This window comes from Brachyhypopomus gauderio, chromosome 17, assembly GCF_052324685.1.
Source record: "Brachyhypopomus gauderio isolate BG-103 chromosome 17, BGAUD_0.2, whole genome shotgun sequence".
Taxonomy (NCBI): domain Eukaryota; kingdom Metazoa; phylum Chordata; class Actinopteri; order Gymnotiformes; family Hypopomidae; genus Brachyhypopomus; species Brachyhypopomus gauderio.
In genome coordinates, this window is record NC_135227.1 from 10,147,035 (window position 1) to 10,169,625 (window position 22,591).

Here is a 22,591-nt window from a genome sequence, read left to right on the forward strand (position 1 = left end):
TTTTTAAATCATCACAAGTGGCTTGTGGTTTGTTTCTTCAGCTTCTACTTCTACCACAAATAAATACATGTAATTTGTCACATCATATTCATGAGTTAGTGCTTTTCTTTATCTGATCATAATTGCATCCTGAACCTGTCCATGCTCGAGGTACAAGCCACAGGGCGCCATCTAGTGCCATATTGCTGTAATAACATAATTTCTGTATGGCGTTTCTCATCAAATTAAGATAGGGGTGTTTGTGATTAAACCTTTAAATTAATCAAACTGCTTTTGAGGATTACAGTTTCATTTCCACTCATCTGACTTGTATGATCAGCAGGATTAAGTATGAACCTGCCTGCGTAATTTATCACGCCTAAGAACCTTTTGTTGTAGGCATGTTTTCTATGGCAGTTTCATGTCAACACCTTCTATTGTCAGTTTTAATTCAGTTTTAATCTGTTAACTCTAGTGGTGTCGAATGGCATTTTAAGCCTCTGATCATGCCTCTATGGTTGTGTCCCAAATGGGAACGTTATCTATGTACACTTTGATACTAACATTTTCAAAGATCAGTCTGACCATTCTGTGAAACCCTTCAGGTGAGGAAGCCAGTCCAATATGCAATCTTCTGAAGGAATACTCGCCAAACGGAGTGTTAAATGTACAGTCTCTTTATCTAAAGGAATCTGCCCCAAACCTGCAGAAGAGTCCAAGTGAGAGAAGTATTTTGCATCTTCTATGTCACTAAAATGTCACTTCTGTTTGGTAACTGATAGTGTTCACATTTGTTCAGCTCTTTGGGGTCCATAAACAATCTTAATGTGCCATATTTTTCCTCCACTATGGCCAGTGAGTGTATCCATTCTGTAGGATCTTCTACCTTTTAATTATGTCTGGGACCTGTAACCTTTGTAGCTCAGCTTTTATCCTGTCTTTGAGAGGTAGTGGTTCTTTTGTGGCAGCCCGTATAACTGGTTTATGAGGCTTAAGCTTACTAGTATCATGGAATAAATAAGCAAAAGTATTTTCTACATTAGGCTGATTCAGTGCATCAAGTTCAGTGTTATCCTCATTCACATGTTTTCCCAGTTTTTCTAGTACCTAGTGGTGAACAAATATGTTGAAGCTCATCACACTTTTAATCAGGAATTGTTTCTTGAATTTAGCTTTCACTGAAACAGACAGGATGTAAACATGTTCAAAAGAGATGTTCAAAAGAGATGTTTTACAATTCTTATCGATTTATTCACGTATTTTTAATTACCACATCAGCATAGAGCACACATTGACTGCTTCAGTTTTTGTTCTACATTTCTCCACAGACTTTCGTTCGCTTTGTATTTTGAAGACACTTCCCCAGTGAACGGTCACGGTCCCTTTAAGGCACTGCCGTGTGGCCGGGGCTGCTATAGCGAGTTGGGCTGGAGGATATGGCGGAATGTAGGAACTCTATCTCAGGGCTGTCTCAGTCTTTCTCCCCAGAAACCACGTCCCTCGCACGGGCACTTTCCTCGGCGACGTTAAATCAGCTGGATCAGTGCGATGTGTTTCAGTCTCAGACGTCTCTCTGTAGGATGGGGCAGAGAAGGAGACGGATCTCCAGCAGCCACAGCGGGGACTCTGCGGACGTGAGCCCCAGCGCCGAGGCGAGGGTCCTGGTCATCAACACCGGCGGAACCATCGGGATGATGTACCACGATAACGGTAAAGTTAACGGCGTTTCTCCCGCCCACCTTTTACGACCCGCACATAATTAGATTGATCCATGAATGAAATATAGTTTCAAGCGCCAGTACTGACACCAAACACGCTCTAAAACCCAGAGCAATAAAATACGCAATTACTGATGCAATAGTCTCAATGAATTACCGACTGGAGTCTCCAGGTGGCTCTAAGCTGCTCGCGCTTCCCGTTACCCCCGGGGCAGCGGCGGCGAGGCACGTGCACTCTCGGTGGCGCGCGATTATTAGGGGCACAGCACGTGCTGATTATTTTGTGTGTGTGTGCGCGCGCGCGCGTCCTCTCCTTGTGACATTGTACACAATGCACATTTGTCATATTCAAGTATTTTTTTGTGCTATACACAACGTTTTCGTTTTATATTTTCATTTTGCTGATGCAATCATTTTGTAACTGTTTAGATCAAAGTCGAAATGAAAGAATAACCTAACAGGATGTAAGTAATCATTTTGCATAATGCTGTAGGTCAGTCACAACTTCAGGGTTCACTATTTTAAATAGTTTGTGAAATTATACGCAGTACTTTATTAGAATAGGTAGGCCTATCCCAAGTCTGCATGATCTCTGCATGTCACAGATCAGTAGTTTATATGACTATGATGTCGTATTTTTGAAAGAAGGTTGTTTGTCAGAAAATGGTGCTACCACAACAGCGTGTTTTGGCAGCCTCCACAGAGTCCCATATTTAGCCTCTCCAGTGTCCACTCAGATGTTTCTCAGGTTACACCACACAGCTGCTGGGTGATCCCCACTAAGGGTTCATGGGAACGGTCTCAGTCCTGTGGAGACCCCATGCTCCTGATGTCAAAGTTTGGATAAACTGTGAATGGCTTCTCATGTTTGATGCATTGAATGAGGTATTTGGGAGATATTTCTAGATATAGATGTACTGCCTAAATGCGCCATCATATTAAATCACTGTTTGACATGTGACATGTAGCCTAGAGGAACAGCAAACCAACAACAAGGGGAAGGTCCAACAGCTCGGGAGTATTAATGAAGTGGTTTGCACTGGCCATTTTTATAAAATGGTGATCCTGTGGAGAAATCAGTCTTTATTTAATTATCTTTCAAAAAGCCACTTTGTGAAGGCCTAGAATGTAGTTTGTTATCCAAAATGAGCATTTGAAACATTCAGGCCATTGACTTTTACCCAAACACACTGTTCAATGTTATAATTGGTTTTCAATGCTAATTGTTTTTTTCATTATGTCAATAAGGACAATGTGTGTGTCCTTCTCTCTTTGTGTGTGTGTGTGTGTGTGTGTGTGTGTGTGTGTGCCTCTTCTTGAATGTATGTGTTCTCTCCTAATATGTTTTTTCCTCATGTGTGTTCATTTTTGTGTGTGTCCTCTCCTTGTGTGTGTGTGTGTGTGTGTGTGTGTGTGTGTGTGTGACCTCCCCTTGCATGCGTGTGTCCTCTTCTTATGTGTGTGTGTGTGTCCGTCCGCCCTTTCCTTGCGTGTGTGTCCTCTCCTTGTGTGTGTGTGTGTGTGTGTGTGTGGGGGATAGTGTTGTGTCCGGAGCCCAATGCCCTGGTTAAAGCACTGAGGAAGCTCCCCATCCTTCACGATGAGCAGTATGCACAGCATACCAAGCTGTACGAGTACTACGAACCTGCAGAGAACACACTGGTGCTGCCGTGAGTACACACACACACTCACACACACACACACACACAAATGCACACATTCACATATATACACATATGATGTACTTATTAGTTTAGGGTGCCTTGAGATAAATTCATCTGAGCTTGTAAGTCAGACAACTTGTACATCAAACAAATTTCTCCCATTTAAAATAACTGAGATAGATTTAAACCGTTCCGTTAAACATCCCCAAACCATCCTGAATTATGAAAAATTACACGTTTTTAATTAAGAAACATGTCTGCTCGTATCTCAAGGAACCACTGTATTTTCCTTGTAGCAATTTTTACCTTTTAACGCAACCTTACCTGACTTTAGGTATAGTGTAAGTTACAGCACTATCCCACTCCTTCTGTGAAGTACATGAAGTAATATTTAGGATTTTAAATTTAGGAACACAAAAATGTAGGCTGTTAAAATAAAGGTACTATGCTGTAATTACACTAAATGAGGTGAGGATTATTTCAGGGTATATTGTTATGGTTATTGACACATGTAATATTATAGATCACTTTTAGCACTAGCAGTTATTGTGACATTTTTGGGGCATTCTAGTTCATTTTATCTTCTGTGGAAACTGGGATCTGCTATTGTTATTTGTTGTTATTTACTTATAATTACATTCCAATAGAGGGCGCTGTTTTCTTGTATTGCACCCTGAACCCACGTCTTCAGTGCCTCAGTCTTAATGTGTGTGTGTCATTTTTCCCAGGATGCCGAGCCACCATGCTGATGAGCTGTCTAAAGGGTACTGTAGTACTCTAGTGCTGGTAGCAGAGTGTTTGCCCTTGCGGGTTTGGCAGTGTGTGCACTTATGTGCCTGTGTGTAAGTGCATTTGCTTGGTGTGTTTAGCACCTGCTCTATTGAGAAGAAGACCGATTGAGACTGATATTCCCATACAGACGGGGTTCACGTGTCATCATTAGCCAGTGTACGCTGTGTCGGGGAGATCTAGCAGACCATCCACTTCCTCTCACACTGCTCACTGGCCAGTAGACCACAGATGAAGTCTTATGCATGTGGGACCTGCTGGAGTGTTTCTATAGAATTCTGGAGAGTGTGGCAATAGGAGAGCAGATACCCACATACCCACTGTAGAGCCTCCTGTCTGGGTTAACAGAGTTGGTGCTAGCTGCCTGGCCACATGGCTCATATGTAGACCAGAACGTAAAAATACAGGTGGTCACAGCTGTTTGATTTCACCTTGTTTTTCCATTTTTGCCCCTTCTGACGAGTGTTGTCAGAACAAATGGGAAACCAGTACTCCAGTTAGCACTACAACTCATCTGGAGCTGAATGGACATCAGATCATGTCATCAGATCCACATTTATATCAAAAAGTGCCTTTAAATCATACCTCCATGTGTCATGACTTCATTAAGCCTTAAGAGCGTCATAATGGCATTGTAATGGTATCATAATCATACTGGTATTACAGAGCTTAATTCATTGAATGAAATATTTAGAGATTGTAGCCATAACCCTTCTGTATCCCTTTCGTACTTGATCTGACTGTCTTTTAATATGTGACTGCATGTGTGTGCTTCTATTACGAGTTGTCTGATTTTGTATTAACATGATTGCAAACTGTCCAGGGTGGTGTGGTGCCCATAATTTGCTTATAATCGGGGGTGGCTGAGCAGGGCAGCTTTGCCATGGTGACCGTTTTGGCCCGCGGGCTCGATGCTCGTGTTGTTTCCTCCTTTAATGTGTCAGTCTGGATCAGAGCCGGTTTGGACTGCAGTCCCAGTTCCTGGTCTGTGACTCTCCCTGAGCGTTTGTCTGTGAAGAAGCAGTCAGATCTGACAGAAGCAGGCAGTCTGCTATGTTATATTACTCTATCAGTATTGTATTGTAACTGTATAAAACAGTTCTAGTCAGTTCTACACAGCTGTGGAATGGACAGAGACAATATAAATGTAGGCATTTCTGAATGAGGCCCCAATAATTGGATTTATGGACAGTGGAGTACAGACAATGAACCAGGTACATCCCCTGGGCTTTCACTCCTTCAGTCTTCTGCCTTCAGTCTCTCCTTCTCCATCATTCACCGTTTCTTCCCTCCATCTCCATCATGCAGTTTCTCCTTTTCATGCCTTCCCTCGTTCTCCATCTCCATCTCAAACCTTCAGTCACATCTTGTGTCCCCATCTCACTCTTTTGCACTCTTTTGTGTCCCCCACTTTCTATTTCTCACACACTCTCCCTCTCTCCCATTTGCTGATATTGTCTCTCTCTCTCTCTCTCTGTCTTTCTACCATTTGCTGACATGCTCTTTCTCTCTTTCTCTGTCACAAACTCACAAACTCTCTCCCTCTCTTTCTCTGTAATTCAAATAGTTTTATTAGAGTGGGTTGTAAGTGATAACTGTTGCCAAAGAGATTAATAGAATGTTTAATATTAATAGTGATAAACTATATAATAGTGATAAAATATAAACACGTCCAACTCTTCTCTCTTCACCACTCTTCTCTCCTCACCACTCTTCTCTCCATCACCACTCTTCTCTCTTCACCACTCTTCTCTCCTCACCACTCTTCTCTCCATCACCACTCTTCTCTCCTCACCACTCTTCTCTCTTCACCACTCTTCTCTCTTCACCACTCTTCTCTCCTCACCACTCTTCTCTCTTCACCACTCTTCTCTCTTCACCACTCTTCTCTCCTCACCACTCTTCTCTCCATCACCACTCTTCTCTCTTCACCACTCTTCTCTCCTCACCACTCTTCTCTCCATCACCACTCTTCTCTCTTCACCACTCTTCTCTCCTCACCACTCTTCTCTCCTCACCACTCTTCTCTCTTCACCACTCTTCTCTCCTCACCACTCTTCTCTCTTCACCACTCTTCTCTCTTCACCACTCTTCTCTCCTCACCACTCTTCTCTCCATCACCACTCTTCTCTCCTCACCACTCTTCTCTCCATCACCACTCTTCTCTCTTCACCACTCTTCTCTCCATCACCACTCTTCTCTCTTCACCACTCTTCTCTCCTCACCACTCTTCTCTCCATCACCACTCTTCTCTCTTCACCACTCTTCTCTCCATCACCACTCTTCTCTCTTCACCACTCTTCTCTCTTCACCACTCTTCTCTCCTCACCACTCTTCTCTCCATCACCACTCTTCTCTCCATCACCACTCTTCTCTCCATCACCACTCTTCTCTCTTCACCACTCTTCTCTCCTCACCACTCTTCTCTCCATCACCACTCTTCTCTCCTCACCACTCTTCTCTCTTCACCACTCTTCTCTCTTCACCACTCTTCTCTCCATCACCACTCTTCTCTCTTCACCACTCTTCTCTCTTCACCACTCTTCTCTCCATCACCACTCTTCTCTCCATCACCACTCTTCTCTCTTCACCACTCTTCTCTCCATCACCACTCTTCTCTCCATCACCACTCTTCTCTCTTCACCACTCTTCTCTCCTCACCACTCTTCTCTCTTCACCACTCTTCTCTCCATCACCACTCTTCTCTCCATCACCACTCTTCTCTCCATCACCACTCTTCTCTCCTCACCACTCTTCTCTCTTCACCACTCTTCTCTCTTCACCACTCTTCTCTCCATCACCACTCTTCTCTCCATCACCACTCTTCTCTCCTCACCACTCTTCTCTCTTCACCACTCTTCTCTCCATCACCACTCTTCTCTCTTCACCACTCTTCTCTCCATCACCACTCTTCTCTCTTCACCACTCTTCTCTCCATCACCACTCTTCTCTCCATCACCACTCTTCTCTCCTCACCACTCTTCTCTCCTCACCACTCTTCTCTCCATCACCACTCTTCTCTCCATCACCACTCTTCTCTCTTCACCACTCTTCTCTCTTCACCACTCTTCTCTCCTTCACCACTCTTTTCTCCATCACCACTCTTCTCTCCATCACCACTCTTCTCTCCTCACCACTCTTCTCTCTTCACCACTCTTCTCTCCTCACCACTCTTCTCTCCATCACCACTCTTCTCTCTTCACCACTCTTCTCTCCATCACCACTCTTCTCTCTTCACCACTCTTCTCTCCATCACTGTTGTATTCTTACAGTGGTTTTCTATCCCATAACATCTCTCAGTTGATCTGTCACTTTGTTTTCCTCCATCCCTCTCTCTTTCTCTCTCCGTCTTTTCTTTCTTTCTTTCTTTCTTTCTTTCTTTCTTTCTTTCTTTCTTTCTTTCTTTCTTTCTTTCTTTCACTCTCTTGCATGTACCTCTCATATCTGGAGCAGGACATGCTAATTTTGCTCCTCCCCATGCCAGTGTCATTAGATTAAAAAAATAATAAATGAGCAATTGTGCTTATCAAGCTGAGCTTCAAGAGCATCATTAGCATATGGCTGAGTGCTTAACAGTGGAGGCTAATTAACACAGAGCCCAGAGCTCAACAGAAACTTGGAGAAGGTTGGAGGTAAAGGAAGTGTGTTTGCACGTGTGTCTGTGTGTGTGTACGCACGTGTTTGTGTGTGTGTGTGTGTGTGAGAGTCGCTCCTTTTCCCGCTGTTCTATTGAACTGCTGAACAAGGCGAACGCTGCCCTTTGAGTCTGTATTAGACGTGTGTGTGCGGGGGGGTTTTCTAAAGGAGAGATTAGGACGTCCTTTCATGGAGCTGCAGGCAGCCACTGTTCTCTGGGCTCACTGGGGCCCACGTGTCTTGCTCAGTCGCACTGTGTGTACGTGCACATTAATATGGATACAGGGCTTAGGGAGAACTGCCCCCGTGTAATTAGGACATGGAGTGAACACACCCCGCGTTTAAGGGTGCAGTGGCCCCAAGCAGAGTGTGCTCCCACAAACAATGCACATTGGATGCTAATTTTAGCTACCTACACACACACACACACACACACACACACACACACACACACACACACACACACACACACACACACACACACACACCCCAGAGTATATTCTTGCTCTTTTTGTTATGAAGCTTTGCGAGAACAAGGAAAATTAGCCCTCCTGGTTAAACAGAGGGCCTCTGAAATCGACTTTGCTTTGCTTCATGTCTGGGGGGAGTCCTGAACCACCACCTCCACCCCACCTCCACCCACCCCCAACTCCACCCACGGCATGTCCCTTGCTGCGCCCGTTATCTCCTCGCTTCTGTTTGATCAGAAAATCTGAACTCGGTCCAACTCACTATTCCTAAAGAATTGCTTAATTCAAACAGAATCCAGGGTTTAAAAAGCCAAAGTGTTTTTTAGTTTTTGCAAATATTGGTGCTGTAATTGGGTCATTGGATTAAACGTGCTGCTTTTTGTTTGCATTCACAGCCAGTCTGCCTTGGTTTACATGTGCTACAATTGAGAGCTGATTATTCCTTGTCTGTTTATCTTTGTGTTTGTCTGTATGTCTTTGTGTTTCTATCTTAAAGTCATCTCATGTGTCACGTTTTTTAATCTTAATTCAGATTGTCCAAGCAGGACAAAAGGATAGTGTATACTCTACTGGAATACACCCCTCTGCTGGACTCCTGCAACATGACAACAGACGACTGGGCCAGAATTGGCAAAGACATTGAGGTACTTTGTGCCTATAGCAGTAACAGTGTTGCACTGCTGTAATAGACACTAAACAACAAGCTAAACATTTGCCTTGCTCTGAAAGAGCTAACGTTGTTCATCCTGGTAAGAGAGGAGGGGGATGATGTTTTCTCCACTGTGCCCACAGAAACACTATGAGAAATACGACGGCTTTGTCATCCTGCACGGCACAGACACCATGGCCTACACCGCCTCGGCCCTGTCCTTCATGTGCGAGAACCTGGGCAAGCCAGTCATCCTCACTGGATCTCAGGTAGGCTGAGTAGCCCTACACCCTACCCCCACATTCCCTGAACCCCACCCCTGCAGCCCTACACCCTACCCCCTACCCCCACATGTCCTTGGTAGTGATATGAACCATGTTGTGTCTGGCAGGTGCCTATCTTTGAAATGAGGAATGATGGGAGAGACAACCTGCTGGGGGCGCTGTTGATCGCAGGGCAGTTTGTCATTCCTGAGGTGAGTCAGTCTCTTCTGCCTCAGTGTAGTTAAACAGGTCAAGCGTGAGTGAAACAGCCTGTGTCTGTCTAAGGCAGCTTCGTTGTGAAGAGGCACTGTGTAAATCACTGAACCTTTAACTAAAATAACTCAAATGTGTTTAGTATTAATCCTGACTCGAATTCTTATGGCTTTATTCAATTTATTTATCAAATAAAGCCAAAATTAATATACATGCTTTTGTCATTGTAATAAGATACCAGGATAATACTAATACTAATGTATTTAAATGGACTCCAGGATGCGGGTGTTGATTTGGGCGGTTTGTGTGTGCTGTTTTTGTTGCTGTTTTTATTCATGTGAGGTTCCTCGTTTCTGTTGTTGAAGGAAAGTGATTTACAGCTCTGTGCTGCCACTGGTCCAGCAGGTCTGATCACTTCACCTTCTGATGCGGAGCGTCACAATACAGCCGCGTAGACACTCCTGGCCAACACACGCAGGGGGGTTTAGCCCCGCCTCGCATCGGCTCACCTGTCTTAGCAAACCGATAGGCCAGCGAAGTGGAGTTGGTTTAAGTTGATGAAAGGAAATAATAAAAAAGGTTCCCTCTTGCTTCCCACATAGGTGTGCCTTTACTTCCATCATAAGCTGTACAGAGGGAACCGCGTCACCAAGGTGGATGCTGGGAGCTTTAATGCCTTCAGCTCGCCCAACCTGGCACCATTAGCCAACGCTGAAGTGGACATCAAAAGTAACTACTGCTGCCCACACATTTAACTGCAATAAGAGCTCGCCTTCCAAGAGCTGAAATGGAACATCTCAGCATCTCAGTTTGGTCCTCACACAGCACCAGTTTGATCCTCACACAGCACCAGTTTGATCCTCACACAACACCAGTTTGATCCTCACACAACACCAGTTTGATCCTCACACAACACCAGTTTGATCCTCACACAGCACCAGTTTGATCCTCACACAACACCAGTTTGATCCTCACACAGCACCAGTTTGGTCCTCACACAGCACCAGTTTGATCCTCACACAGCACCAGTTTGATCCTCACACAACACCAGTTTGATCCTCACACAACACCAGCTCTTCTCTTTGTGTGCAGTAAACTGGGACACGGTGTGGAGGGCGAACACGACGGCGAAGTTCCACGTCAACACGCAGATGAACCGCAACGTGGGGCTGCTCCGCCTCTTCCCAGGGATCACCGCGGATACGGTGAGATGACGCTGACGTGAGCGGCTCTGTGTGGTGATGTTCCCCCCGACAACCACCCACATCTGAACTCATCTCCTCGCTCGGTGGCTGTTCGGTTAAATTGTACCATGGGGGACGATGGAGATCTTGAGAGTGAGGCTGTGACACCCGTTCTCTCAGCTTCACTGTGAGGTCTCCTTCACCCCCCCCCCCCCCCCCCACCCCCACCCCCCACTCTGTCCAGTGTTGGAGGTGCAGTAATGGGGCGGAGCTATGAAGCGTGTCTAATTCTTCACAAAGCACCAGTGAACTGCCTCTCTCCCTCCTGCTCTTGTGCCCAGTATATTGTAGGAAGCACCAGATATTTTCCTTACAGCCTTTCCGTTGTACCGCGATCTGCCCATATCTCCTCTACGGCTTTTAAAACTGCATTAATGACCTTACAGTGGTTAAAACATGTGTCTCTTGCCTTTGGTGTGCAAAAATCATCTGTCCTCATTTCCTTCCTGGAACCTTGTGCAGAATCCGTTTTAGTTGAAACGGCATTGAATAAATGCAGAACGTGTTTGATGTCCTAGCAACAGGATAAATGCAGTGGGAAAGCTGTGTAGTCTTATTAAACATAAGAAGAGCTCTAGATTTTAAATGTAATCGCCCATCTGTGTTATCACGCACAGATCCCGCACGCTTAATCCCAGCACAGTTCATTCTACACTCGGCCTGCTGGACTGAGATGCCTTAACGCCCGTCAGTTAGGTGTGTGCACTGGTGTTGATACTGGAGCTGTTACACACAATCTCAGATTTCACCGTAATGTCTCATGTTCATTTGCGTTCAGTATTTACTCTGCTGGTGCAGTAATGAGGCACTGTTAGGTTTGACTCTTCAGCAAAACTGTAATATTGCGCTTACAGAATTAATTTTGTTGAGAAAAATGTCTGTCTTATGTGCTAAAAGGGAACAGTCCTGGAGTTAAATCATATCTGTTTTATGACAGCTTTCAAGTCATTCTCTAATAAAGTGTTATGATGTCTAGTATTATATAGAAGGTATCAGGTCTCATATCAAGTGTCAAGATATCAGATCTCAAGACGGTTGGAAATGTAGTGACTGGTCCTCTTCAGCTGGCCTGGTAGGTCTGGTAGAGTGGAGCTGCTGAGAGGGCTGTGTGATTGGTTCAGAAGCTCAGGGCCATGTGATTGGTTCAGAAGCTGAGGGCCGTGTGATTGGTTCAGAAACTGAGGGTCGTGTGATTGGTCTAGGTGCGGGCCTTCCTGCAGCCCCCCATGGAGGGCATCGTGCTGGAGACCTACGGCAGCGGTAATGCCCCAGATAACCGTGCAGACCTGCTCCAGGAGATCCGTGGTGCCACTGAGAGAGGCCTCATCATGGTCAACTGCACCCAGTGCCTCCGAGGCTCTGTCACCACCTCCTATGCCACCGGAAAGGTGTGTGTGTGTGCGTGTGTGTGTGTGTGTGTGTGTCTCTGTCTGTGTATCTGTATGTGCCTCTATCTTGGCGTGTCGATCTATATGAGGGTGAGAGTGGATATGTGTGTGTGTGTGTGTGTGTGTGTGTGTGTGTGTGTGTGTGTGTGTATGTGTGTGTGTGTGCGCGTGCGTGTGTGTGTGTGTGTGTGTTTGTGAGTATGTATATGCTGTAGTTGTGTATCGTGTACTCTCTCTGGGTTGTTCCCCAGGCTCTGAGTGACGCTGGACTGGTTGCTGGGTGTGATATGACTCCTGAAGCTGCTCTGTCTAAACTCTCCTACGTGCTGGCCAAGAATGACCTCAGTCTGTTTGAGAAGAAAAAGGTACCCTGACCTTTAACCCTCTGCATGTGTAGGTCATCCAAGCCCTTATTCCCACTCCCCGCATGTCTGGGGCAGTGGATGAACTGGCTTGGCCAGCAGACGAGAGGAGGAACGGACTGGCCGGGCCAAGACTCTGGGGGAACGGGCTGGACGTTTGGTTGAACATGTTCTTATTGTGTGACCGGGTCGATGAACCAGCAGGCTGAGTGTGGTGTTTGGCTCTCAGCTGTTGAGCAGGAACCTGCGTGGTGAGATGGTTGCCGACCTCGATGGTGCCAGGCTCAGCCTCAGCGACAGCCGCTTCATCCAGGTCATCGCCAAATCCCTCAGCATCAGCTGCAAGGAGGTGAGATAGCTCTCCGCTCGGACTCCGACTGCATCTCATATTCGGTATCCTGCCAGCTTCTCTGAAAGGTCTTCCAGTCGATGCTGTGCGTCACGGCCCTGCCTGGTTTTGCACCGATAAAGGGCTATTGAAGATGTGATTCTCGTTTCCAGGAGCTGGAAGCCATCCGTGACGCCCTGACCCCCACGCTGGCCTGTGCTGCCGCTAAGATCGGCGATATCGAGGCGCTGGAGGCGATCCGGGAGATGGTACGGGCTTCTCTCCGCTCTTTGCCCTGCCTGCCCAGGGACTCCTCGTTCCTTCAATCTGCTTCTGACTATCTGCACCAAACACGTGTGGTGAAAGGCGGCCCCTCTCACAGCCTTCCAGTCACACAGGCATTCAGCTCCTGGCTTCCTCCTGCCATTTCTCATTTCTCCACCAAAGTCCCTAGACCTGTTTCCAGACAAGTTTTCAGACCTGTTTTAGTTTAGCGCACACACACACACACACACACACACACACACACACACACACACACACACACACACACACACACACACACACACACACACAACACATTAAAAACACAGCTCAAGTGAGGCCATGGTGTCATACGAGTCAGAATGTGTACTCACATTGACGTTGAGAGGAGAGTCTGTAGATGTGATGTAAATGTGCTCAGCCAGAATCTGAGTTGATTCTGAGTAAACTTTCTGCTTGATTGATACATCAACTGAGATCTTTTACGGCATGTATCCAAAAAAAATTTCAGCGGATGTAGTCAATAGTTAACTGTGTAACTACATGGTTTATATGAACTCATTTATATCAGGAGGCACTGATTAAACCACCCGTGTTATCTGTCAAAGAAAACACGACTATCAGGCTTTCTCTGGCCACACGGAAAAGGAAGACAAACATGTTGTTGTGCTGTTGAGTTCGAGGGTGCGTTCAGATAAGACTCACAGTTCACTGATGGCATTGGACCCATTCTGGCTTTGGAAAGTCCGGGCCGTTACCCTGTCCTTCACAGAGTTGCCCTGTGTACAGTTACGCCCGTGTGTGTTTACAGCGGCCATGTTACACCAGGTCATTCTAGGCTGAGGCCACGTGTTGAATTGTTTTTCTGAAGTAAAATCTGCTGCGTTCCCTCTGGTGCGTTAGTGTTGGTCTAAACTGTAAAAATGTACAACACAATGAAATGTAATGTGGTGGAGACCTTGGAGTGTGAGCGTTGAGCCTCTTGTACAGGGCAGTAACCTGAGCATGGCGGACTACGACGGCCGAACGCCACTGCACGTGGCCGCCTGTGAGGGCCACCTGAGAACCGTGCAATACCTACTGGGTCAAGGAGCTACTGTCTACGCCAAAGATCGCTATGGAGACACACCCCTTCGAAATGCTGTTCGTTTCAGGTAAGTCGGAGTTTGGCTGTTTGCGTGTGTGTGTGTGTGTGCGCATGCCTGAGCGTTTGTCTGTACGTGAAGGTGTGTGTTGCACAGGTGCGTGACGGAAGGCGTAGGCGTGAGCAGGTGTGTGTGGGCATCTTGTTCCACAGGTCCTTTATCACTCATCACGTTTCTTCGGCGCCTTTCTGGCCTGTCAGAGCTCTCAGCGTTTCACTCAACCTTTTCATGAAGTTCAGCATCGTTCAGTGAATCACTCGATGTATTTCCAATAAAAAAATCGTTTCACAGTTCAGTAGAAATGGTTTGTCTGTATTTAAGATGTTTCATCTCCTCTTTCGCTGCCTGATATGTAATGGATCCTTGCGTCGGTGAGACGTGAGCACAGAGTCTGTCTGCTTCTTCGGCTCTGGGGTGCGTCTGGATTCCAAAGTGGCCCTGCCAGCCGCATCCATTTGCCCCTGACTGTGAGTGAAAGGTTTGGCACTGAAGGTCTGGCTGCAGGACAGTGATTGTGTGCTAGGTGAACTGAAGTGTCTCTGCTGCGTAGCTGGTGAAGCTGTTGCTTCCTCCTCTTCCACTTGGCCCTCAGCTGTGTCCACACACAGTGCGTGTGGAAGCACACAGAGACACGTGTGGCCTGGTTGTCCTGGGCGGAGGGGTGAGAGGGGGTCTGGGACACACACCTAGCTGGAGACGTACGGCAGGGTGTGTGGAGTGTAGTAGACCAGCCTCGGGAAAGTGGGACAGAGTCACATCTCCAGTTCCCCATGGTGTTTCACATCTCTCCCCCCGTCTCTGTGGAGAAGTAACACACAAACAGACCAGGATGAGATGTCAACCTCATTAAGAAAAGATGGGAGGGGGGCTAAATTACCACTGTGTGTGTGTGTGTGTGTGTGTGTGTGTGTGTGTGTGTGTGTGTAAAAGAATTAGACATGCTGTTTAAAGGCCTTGACTACAATTACCACCTAATGAGACTGATGAGGCAGACAGATTACTTTTTTTCTCTTTGTCAGGCACAGTTCCAGTCTTGAGGGAGAGGTTTGTTCTCGGGGCAGCGTTTTCGCTCTCTTTTGTTAGAGGAACACTTCCTTGGCTGTCGTTAGTGACTCCGCACTTTCAGCCCGTGTGTGTGTGTGTGTGTTTGTGTGTGTGTGTGTGTGTGTGTATTCACTCATCTCTGTTCTGTAAACAGTGGCGTTTCGAACGCAGTCACAGCTCCCAGCTGCAGACTGGGGTACTATACAGTGAAATGAGACGATTCCAAATTGGCAGTCAGGGGTGTAGCAGTTCAAGAGCTTTTGTCACCAGATCCATTCAGGGAGATGAATCTCTTCCTTTTCATCTAGTGGGGGCTGAAGCGTAAGAGCGGGTGTCTCGTTCCCGTCAGGAGGAGAGGCGCTCAGGTCTGAAGGTGTGTTTAAACCTGCCCTAACCGCCGAACTCCTTCCACGGCTGACAAACAGTGACTGGGAGAGGGAGGGCCGGCTGGATATGTAACAGCCGCTGGTGTTGTCAGCGTCGCACAGAGGAATAGACGCAGTAGGCAGGGCAGGGCCAAACTGTGGCCAAACGCACCTGAAATAGGTTGGAGAGGGACCACACCCGCTATTATTTCCGACAGTTCATTATTGCGTTGCTACATATTAACCGAACCCTGGGCCGAGAGGCATGGCCGTGGTGTCACGATGCGCCCCGATCTATGTGTACGTGTATATGTATCTATGTGTACGTGTATATGTATCTATGTGTACGTGTATATGTATCTATGTGTACGTGTATATGTATCTTTGTTTGCTTTTACAGATTTGCTCCTCTGTTTGTTCCGCTGCTCTGTTTCTGTTGCGTAGCCACAACGCGCGGAGCTGCCGTAGTCGTGGAATGCGGCAGGCCGTGGTTTCCTGGGTGCCGCGTGGCGTGTTTGTTTGGGGAGGTGACACACCGGGGCCCGACGTGTCCCAGCCTGTCTGGGCCGGTGAACTCACCCTGCTGCTGTGGAACCAGCCCCACTACGCTTGCGCCAACAGTCACTAGGGGCAACGGGGGTTAATCGCAACCTTTGCGCTTTTCACATAGCTGAGCTTACAGTATCGCAAAGGGAATGTTTTTGTCTATGCGAAGCAGCCCAGTGGCGTTCCACAGGGGCGAGAAACGTGCTCTTATCTCTACGTCTGAACAGCCTTCACATCAGGGTGCCCATTTCTGCCCCTGTGGTATGTAAGTGTGCATGATGGTACTGGCACTGTGCTGAAACATCCTTTGTGGAAGAAGATGTTGTATGACAGGCCAGACAGGTTCCGCCAGGGCCCGCCGGGGCCCATCTGACCCTGGATGAGTGGCCTGCCGTCTCCGTCGTCTCCTCCGCCGTCTCCCCCGCTGTCTCCGCTGTCTCCCTCTCATGGCTCTCCTCTTTGGCCTTCGTCTCCTCTGCTCTCTTAGACATAAAGACGTGGTGAAGCTGCTACGCAGGACTGGGGCCCATTTCTCTCGGGAGGAAATGGAGGATGTTGGAACTGAGCTGTGCAGGTGACAGACAGACCCCCACCTCTACCTACCTCCACACCCGCCCCACACCCCACCATCCCCCCGCCCCACACCGCACCCTCCCCCCGCCCCACACCCCCCTCCCCACACCCCACCCTCACACAGGTCTTTCCAGTCATGCAAGGCTTCCATCCAGTTTTAGAATGGTCCCCAGTTACATTGCACCTTGACAGGACACGTATGTCTGGTATTTATCTCTTGAAGCAAAGACGAGCGTTGAGGGACTTTTTTCAGTTCCATTAAATCCATTGAAACGTTGCCAAATAATTACCATAGCATGATCTCCCTCCGATGGGGAGAGATGAGTGATGTTTTGTATCCTAACCCAAACCCTGACCCTAACCCTGACCTAACCCTAACCCTAACCCTATGTTTTATATAAGTTGTAAAGGTAACTGCAGTATAACATGAAGAACCTGTAATGGTGATGTTTTGGATGTTAATCTGATTAATAGTGTCTACTGTTCAGGGTTGGTGAGCTATAGAAGAGTATGTAACTACCCATACGAGTGGTTTGTGTGAGCATGTGTTCATATATTTGGGTTCTAGTCTAGCAGCAAACTGTGACCTCGAGGGCCTGGAGATTTGGCACCTAGCTGGGTCTGATCTGACCACATCAAGTTTCAGTGGTCAGATGCCTATAGAAGTGGTGAGTATATGTAAATGTACATACAGTTCTTATATGTGGGTACATGTAAACACCATCACTTCTGAAGTTTAAGTGATATGTTGGGGTCTGTATGATAGTGAATAGAAACATGGGTGCATCCCATGACTATGTGTACTTGATAGTAAAGCGTTGTCATGAGATGCCACATTAGAAGAGCCTCGTGTGTGTGTGCTGTCTGGCTGGACTTCTCTTTGTTAATGATGTGCATAACCTGGTCTGTTTCAGGCCATGCAGGCAGGCCATGATGACATAGTGCTGTTCCTGCAGAGCGCTGCTCAGTACCGAGCTCAGGTATGGATCTTACACACACACACACACACACACACACACACACACACACACACACACACACACACACACACACACACATATTTGATTGATTGACTGCTGGACAAGGCTGGTAGATGTTAGATGGTAATGTCCAGCCATCTGTTTGTTTTCATTTGTTTGCTGCTACTGTGCACTTTCCAGCTGCACACAGATGAGAGTCCTGAGGTAAACACTTTCAGTCACTCCCCCCTGAATGTGTCCTTCACCCCGTGTGTGTGAAACATTTCTGTGCTCTCAGATGAACTACAAGCACTTTAATCTGCAATTGCTTTGTAAGCAATGAGCACCTATAAATTATCTCACTGGACGCACTGCAGTAAAGTACACCTTTAATGAACACTACCTGAACACTACAGTAAAGCACACATTTAATGAATACTACCTGAACACTGCAGTAAAGCACACCATTAATGAACACTACCTGAACACTGCAGTAAAGCACACCTTTAATTAACATCAGCTGTTTACATGCTGTAATAAAGCATGATCCATAAAACATCTGCACGTCAAATCAGATTGTGAAGCTGGAGCTCATGAAGGTTTATCTGACATAAAGCTGCTGTAGGCTTTATGTTTGAGGGCAACTTTACAATTGAAGTGTGGTGGTTTACTTCATAAACCAACTGGAATGTCGTCTTTGACACACCAGTGTGTGTGTGTGTGTGTGAGTGTGTGTGTGAGGGAGATGTATGTGTTGTTGAATTCACTCATGTCCACACATGTCCACTCATGTCCATGTCTTGTGGCATGTGCTATTTTCTGCTTTCTGTCCATCATCTATGTTTTAGTCTGTCTGATACTGATGCTCTGCTCATCTAGAGCCTTGGTCATGAATCTGCAGAAATGCACAATGACACAGAGAGATCTCTTCCTATGATCCATGAGCCAAATAAATATGTCTCATCTTGAGAAAATCTAGGACAGTTTTTACTGTTTAAACACATTAAAATGGGACCTATTGGAGTGTGATTTGTAGACTTTTTGAGATGAACCAGGTTGTGAATCTCTTCCATGAATGTTTTATCTTTGCTTTTTTTTGGGTTTTTGCTTCACTGGCCCAAAACTCCCTGACTGACACTCTGTAGCTCCCCAAACCCTGACTGGGTCTGTAACATGAGCAGTGTGAATGGTTCTGTAACACGAGCGGTGTGAATGGTTCTGTAACATGAGCAGTGTGAATGGGTCTGTAACACGAGCGATGTGAATGGTTCTGTAACACGAGCGGTGTGAATGGTTCTGTAACACGAGCGGTGTGAATGGTTCTGTAACACGAGCGGTGTGAATGGTTCTGTAACACGAGCAGTGTGAATGGTTCTGTAACACGAGCAGTGTGAATGGTTCTGTAACACAAGCAGTGTGAATGGTTCTGTAACACGAGCAGTGTGAATGGTTCTGAAGCAGATTCAAGCTCCCCAAACCCTGGCGACTGACTCATTAGTCCAACACTCTTCCTGTGGTTCCGTTATATATAAGTCTTCCTGTAATGCAGTAACTTTTGTGTGTGCTGATTTAACGGGAATATTCTACCAATTTTATTACATGTGTCTTGAAGACTGGCAGAGAACATGCCAGTGATTTGGCCCCGTCAGATTTGGTCCCATAAAAGTCTGGGGAGATTAAAAAGAGTAAACTTCCCTTTATGTTTGGGGTGAATATATCCTTTTAAGCTCAATTAAAGGAGAAGGCAATGTGGTAAAGTGACTTTGGACAGCAGCTGGCAGAAAATGAACCCACGGAGGAAGAACCAGTGGCTCTCGCACCGTAGAACACAGAGATGAGATAAACGCACAGTGTTATAAGCCTGTGAGGTGTTATGAGTGAGAAGCTCGGTGTGAGTGGAACTGGGCTTCAGACGATCAAAGACTAGAGTGGATGTGTGGATAGTTCATGAGGTTGACTATGTGGTTGACTATGAGTCATCACATCACAACAGTTGCTCTGGAGTATCACAGGGAGAGTAGCAGATGCCTGAGGGCACCCTGGGATACCGTCACCCCTCCGGACCACCGGGTGCGAGCTGCTATCCAAAGCCCTGGCTGACTACGAGCGCTTTTAGCTTAGACTGAGACCCAAACACCACAGGTATAGATGTCCCATGGCTGCGAGCTATGAATAAAAGAAAAGTAATCAAAAAACCTGCGCCTTGTAATCAAAGAAGGTGTGGCAGGTTTTAACAGACAGTGGGATTGTTTAGACATTTTAAACTTAACAGACTAGTAATAGTTATAATTATAGTTATAATTTATTATAACTGGCAGCCTGGGTTGTCTTAATGATCAAATGGGGCTATGAGGTCAAAGTTTCCATTCAGGACATGACATTTACATTGAGATCTAGCAGGACCTTAATTAGGCTGCCCATGGAACATGTAGACAGCCAGGCATTAGTAGTCCAACCTAGAGGTGATGAAGGCATGAACAGATGCTCTCTGCATAATTAATAGATGGAAGATGGCTGTTTTAGCAATATTATGTAAGTGATTTGTGTTTAGTATTTACATTTGATGCATTTGAAACATTTAATACAACTACAAAGCCATTAAGTTACATCATATATAATAATTCATAATCCCTTATTTAACCAACCTTTTACACAAATGTGTGCTATTTTACTGGCAATTACAATCTGGTTGGGCTGGAGTCTTTTTTTCACCAAACGTCTTTGCATGTTGATAGAACTGTACGATTATGTTGATAGCAGTGCAGATAGCTGTCAGTCAGAGAGTAAATGAACCAAGAGGCCATTCCCCTAAACCAGCAAGATGTTTCAGCCTCCTTCAGAGAACCTGAAAACGCAATACAAAGACCCACAGTTCAGCTTATGATTCCAAAGAAGATTTTTTTCAACTGGGTCTTACAAAGTAATTGCAGGACTGAATTTCTCACATGCTATAAGCACATTATTTGACATTGAATCTCATTGTTTAATGTGTGTATGTAAGTGCATGCCTGTGTTTGCAGCGGTGGGAATAAATGATTTAGAGAGGAACTCTTCCCCACTAAATCATGAATCACGCAGTATGCATGTGCATTAGTGTTCTTGTGCATATTTTGGAGTTTTTGTGTTTTGTTTTTTTTTTTTTTTTTTTACATTAACCCATTACTGCAAAGTAAGACTAGAAGCAGAAATAATTCCAGCTCATGTTGTTTTTCTATTCATTTTCTAGAATGGCGAGTTCATTGAGTTCACTGCTTGCCCAAGGACAGCCTGATGAGACCTGTGAACATCGGTGTGACCTGATGAGTCTCTGAAGTCCCGGCACATTTGTCCCTCAGTGTAACCCGCCCCCCCCTTCATTTTCATTTTCATTTGCCTAATTTAAATGTACCTATTGTTTTAATTTTAATCATTTTAATTTTAAAACACCTTATTTTATATATATATATATATATATATAATAATTAAGCATTCAAATGTGAATGCATGGTGACGGTGATAAATTGTGCATCTGCAGATGTCAATTCTGTAGAATTAGGGAGTAATAAAATATTATTGTCTATCATGATTTGATTCACATCGAGGGATTCTGAATTTTGTTATGCATTTAGGAAGTGCTTAGTTTGGTTTTGCCCATGTCTGGGAACTGCTCCAGTTCAAACATGCTGTTGAAACATCTGTCGTAAGGAGTGATTTTTGTGAAGACGTTTGTGATTTGCAAATGGATACAACTAGCTGATAGTGGTCTTGTGTGTCTGTCTGTAGCCACTTCAGCTAATCAGCAAACGTAAAATGCAATATCATTAAGTAAAATATTCTTGTGAATGTTATTCAGTTCCTACCATGTCAAAGTAAAGCACAATAGAATGGTAATAATAATGTAATGAATTTTCTAATTCAGTATTAGAAAGAATATGTCTCAGGTGAGTAAATTATGAAGTGGTATGTGTTCATTTTTTAAAATGTGAAATACTTGCACTGCCTGCATCTCTGACAGTGCGCTCCGTTGCTGGATAATCACACTTATGAATCAAATCACTGTCCGTCAGCTTTTCAACACTGTCATGTGTAATGTCATGTGGGTATGCATATGTGAATAATGTGTAACTGTTAAAATCTTTGTACAACCCCTTGCAGTAATACAACAGTTTTTTTCAAACATCAGCACAAGACGAAAGGGAATGTAATTGAAATGAAGACTGCATCCAAAGTCTGGATGAATCTATGTTGCTTGACACTTCTGTTTTTTGCACACAATATCTGACATCTTTATCATATCCAAGAATTTCACTGTCTTTGTCAAACTCAGTATGCTTATAGTTTTTTAAATGTTTTAATTACAGGTTAAGCCAAATGAAAGCACCTCACAAAGAAACAATACTTATTTCCACTTTAGTAATTATTATTGTTCTCTCATAATAGCCGTTTGTATTGTGTGTAAGAGGGAGTGCTGGATTTGTGTCTGCTGCTTATTGAGATGGGAATAAAGCTTTGACTCCTTGATTATTGACTCATTCATTCTCACCCATTTCTACACAGACATGAGGAAATTGGAGAAATAGTACTGTTTCACACCTAATGTTAGGTTCATATAATGCAATCATTACACGTAAACCTTTACAAATTGGATGAAAATTATTATGTTTTTGTCAGCCGTAATAGTGATGATCAGAAATACTAAGTTCAGCTATCTGTACTTGGGTTGTTACACACAACAATGAAAAATTATATATGAATTAATATTAAAGTGTGTGTGTGTGTGTGTGTGTGTGTGTGTGTGTGTGTGTGTGTGTGTGTGTGTGTGTGTGTGTGTGTGTGAATTGGCGAGAGTTCCAACGTGCTTGAGTCCCGCATGGTTCATTGTTAATCCAGAGCGGGCCCAAGAAGCGCCCAATGCGCTGGAACCCGGACGATCCGGTCGGACCTGCGTGGCCGTCATTCCAGTCTCACTGAAAAGGCTTGTGTGAACAATCCTCTCACCAGGCAGTATAAAAG

At 45.4% G+C, this 22,591-nt stretch overlaps 1 protein-coding gene across 3 annotated transcripts; it reads left to right on the forward strand.

Moving 5' to 3' along the window:
• The first annotated feature begins 1,355 nt into the window (after positions 1-1,355).
• Positions 1,356-22,099, forward strand: aspg (asparaginase homolog (S. cerevisiae)). 3 transcript variants are annotated; one of them, XM_076977659.1, is made up of 18 exons: positions 1,356-1,689; positions 3,238-3,367; positions 4,090-4,125; positions 8,789-8,900; positions 9,049-9,174; positions 9,297-9,380; positions 9,984-10,110; positions 10,474-10,586; positions 11,828-12,013; positions 12,265-12,378; positions 12,605-12,724; positions 12,877-12,972; positions 13,958-14,121; positions 16,555-16,641; positions 17,209-17,308; positions 17,555-17,620; positions 17,801-17,824; positions 20,826-22,099. In XM_076977659.1, exons 1-18 carry the CDS (start codon positions 1,416-1,418, stop codon positions 20,868-20,870), a joined length of 2,004 nt encoding a protein of 667 aa, XP_076833774.1. In that variant the 5' UTR covers positions 1,356-1,415; the 3' UTR covers positions 20,871-22,099. The 3 variants fall into 3 exon arrangements, with proteins under 3 accessions (XP_076833774.1, XP_076833775.1, XP_076833776.1); XM_076977660.1 differs by lacking the exon at positions 17,801-17,824 and having other exon boundaries at positions 1,357-1,689; XM_076977661.1 differs by lacking the exon at positions 4,090-4,125 and having other exon boundaries at positions 1,359-1,689.
• Positions 22,100-22,591: the final 492 nt, after the last annotated feature.

Bases quoted from the DNA above. Each gene is read 5' to 3' on its own strand.
- aspg (XM_076977659.1), top strand. From the start codon at position 1,416: ATGGCGGAATGTAGGAACTCTATCTCAGGGCTGTCTCAGTCTTTCTCC. The intron at 12,014-12,264 runs GTGTGTGTGTGT...GTTGTTCCCCAG, and splicing joins CCTCCTATGCCACCGGAAAG to GCTCTGAGTGACGCTGGACT. The intron at 12,973-13,957 runs GTACGGGCTTCT...CCTCTTGTACAG, and splicing joins TGGAGGCGATCCGGGAGATG to GGCAGTAACCTGAGCATGGC.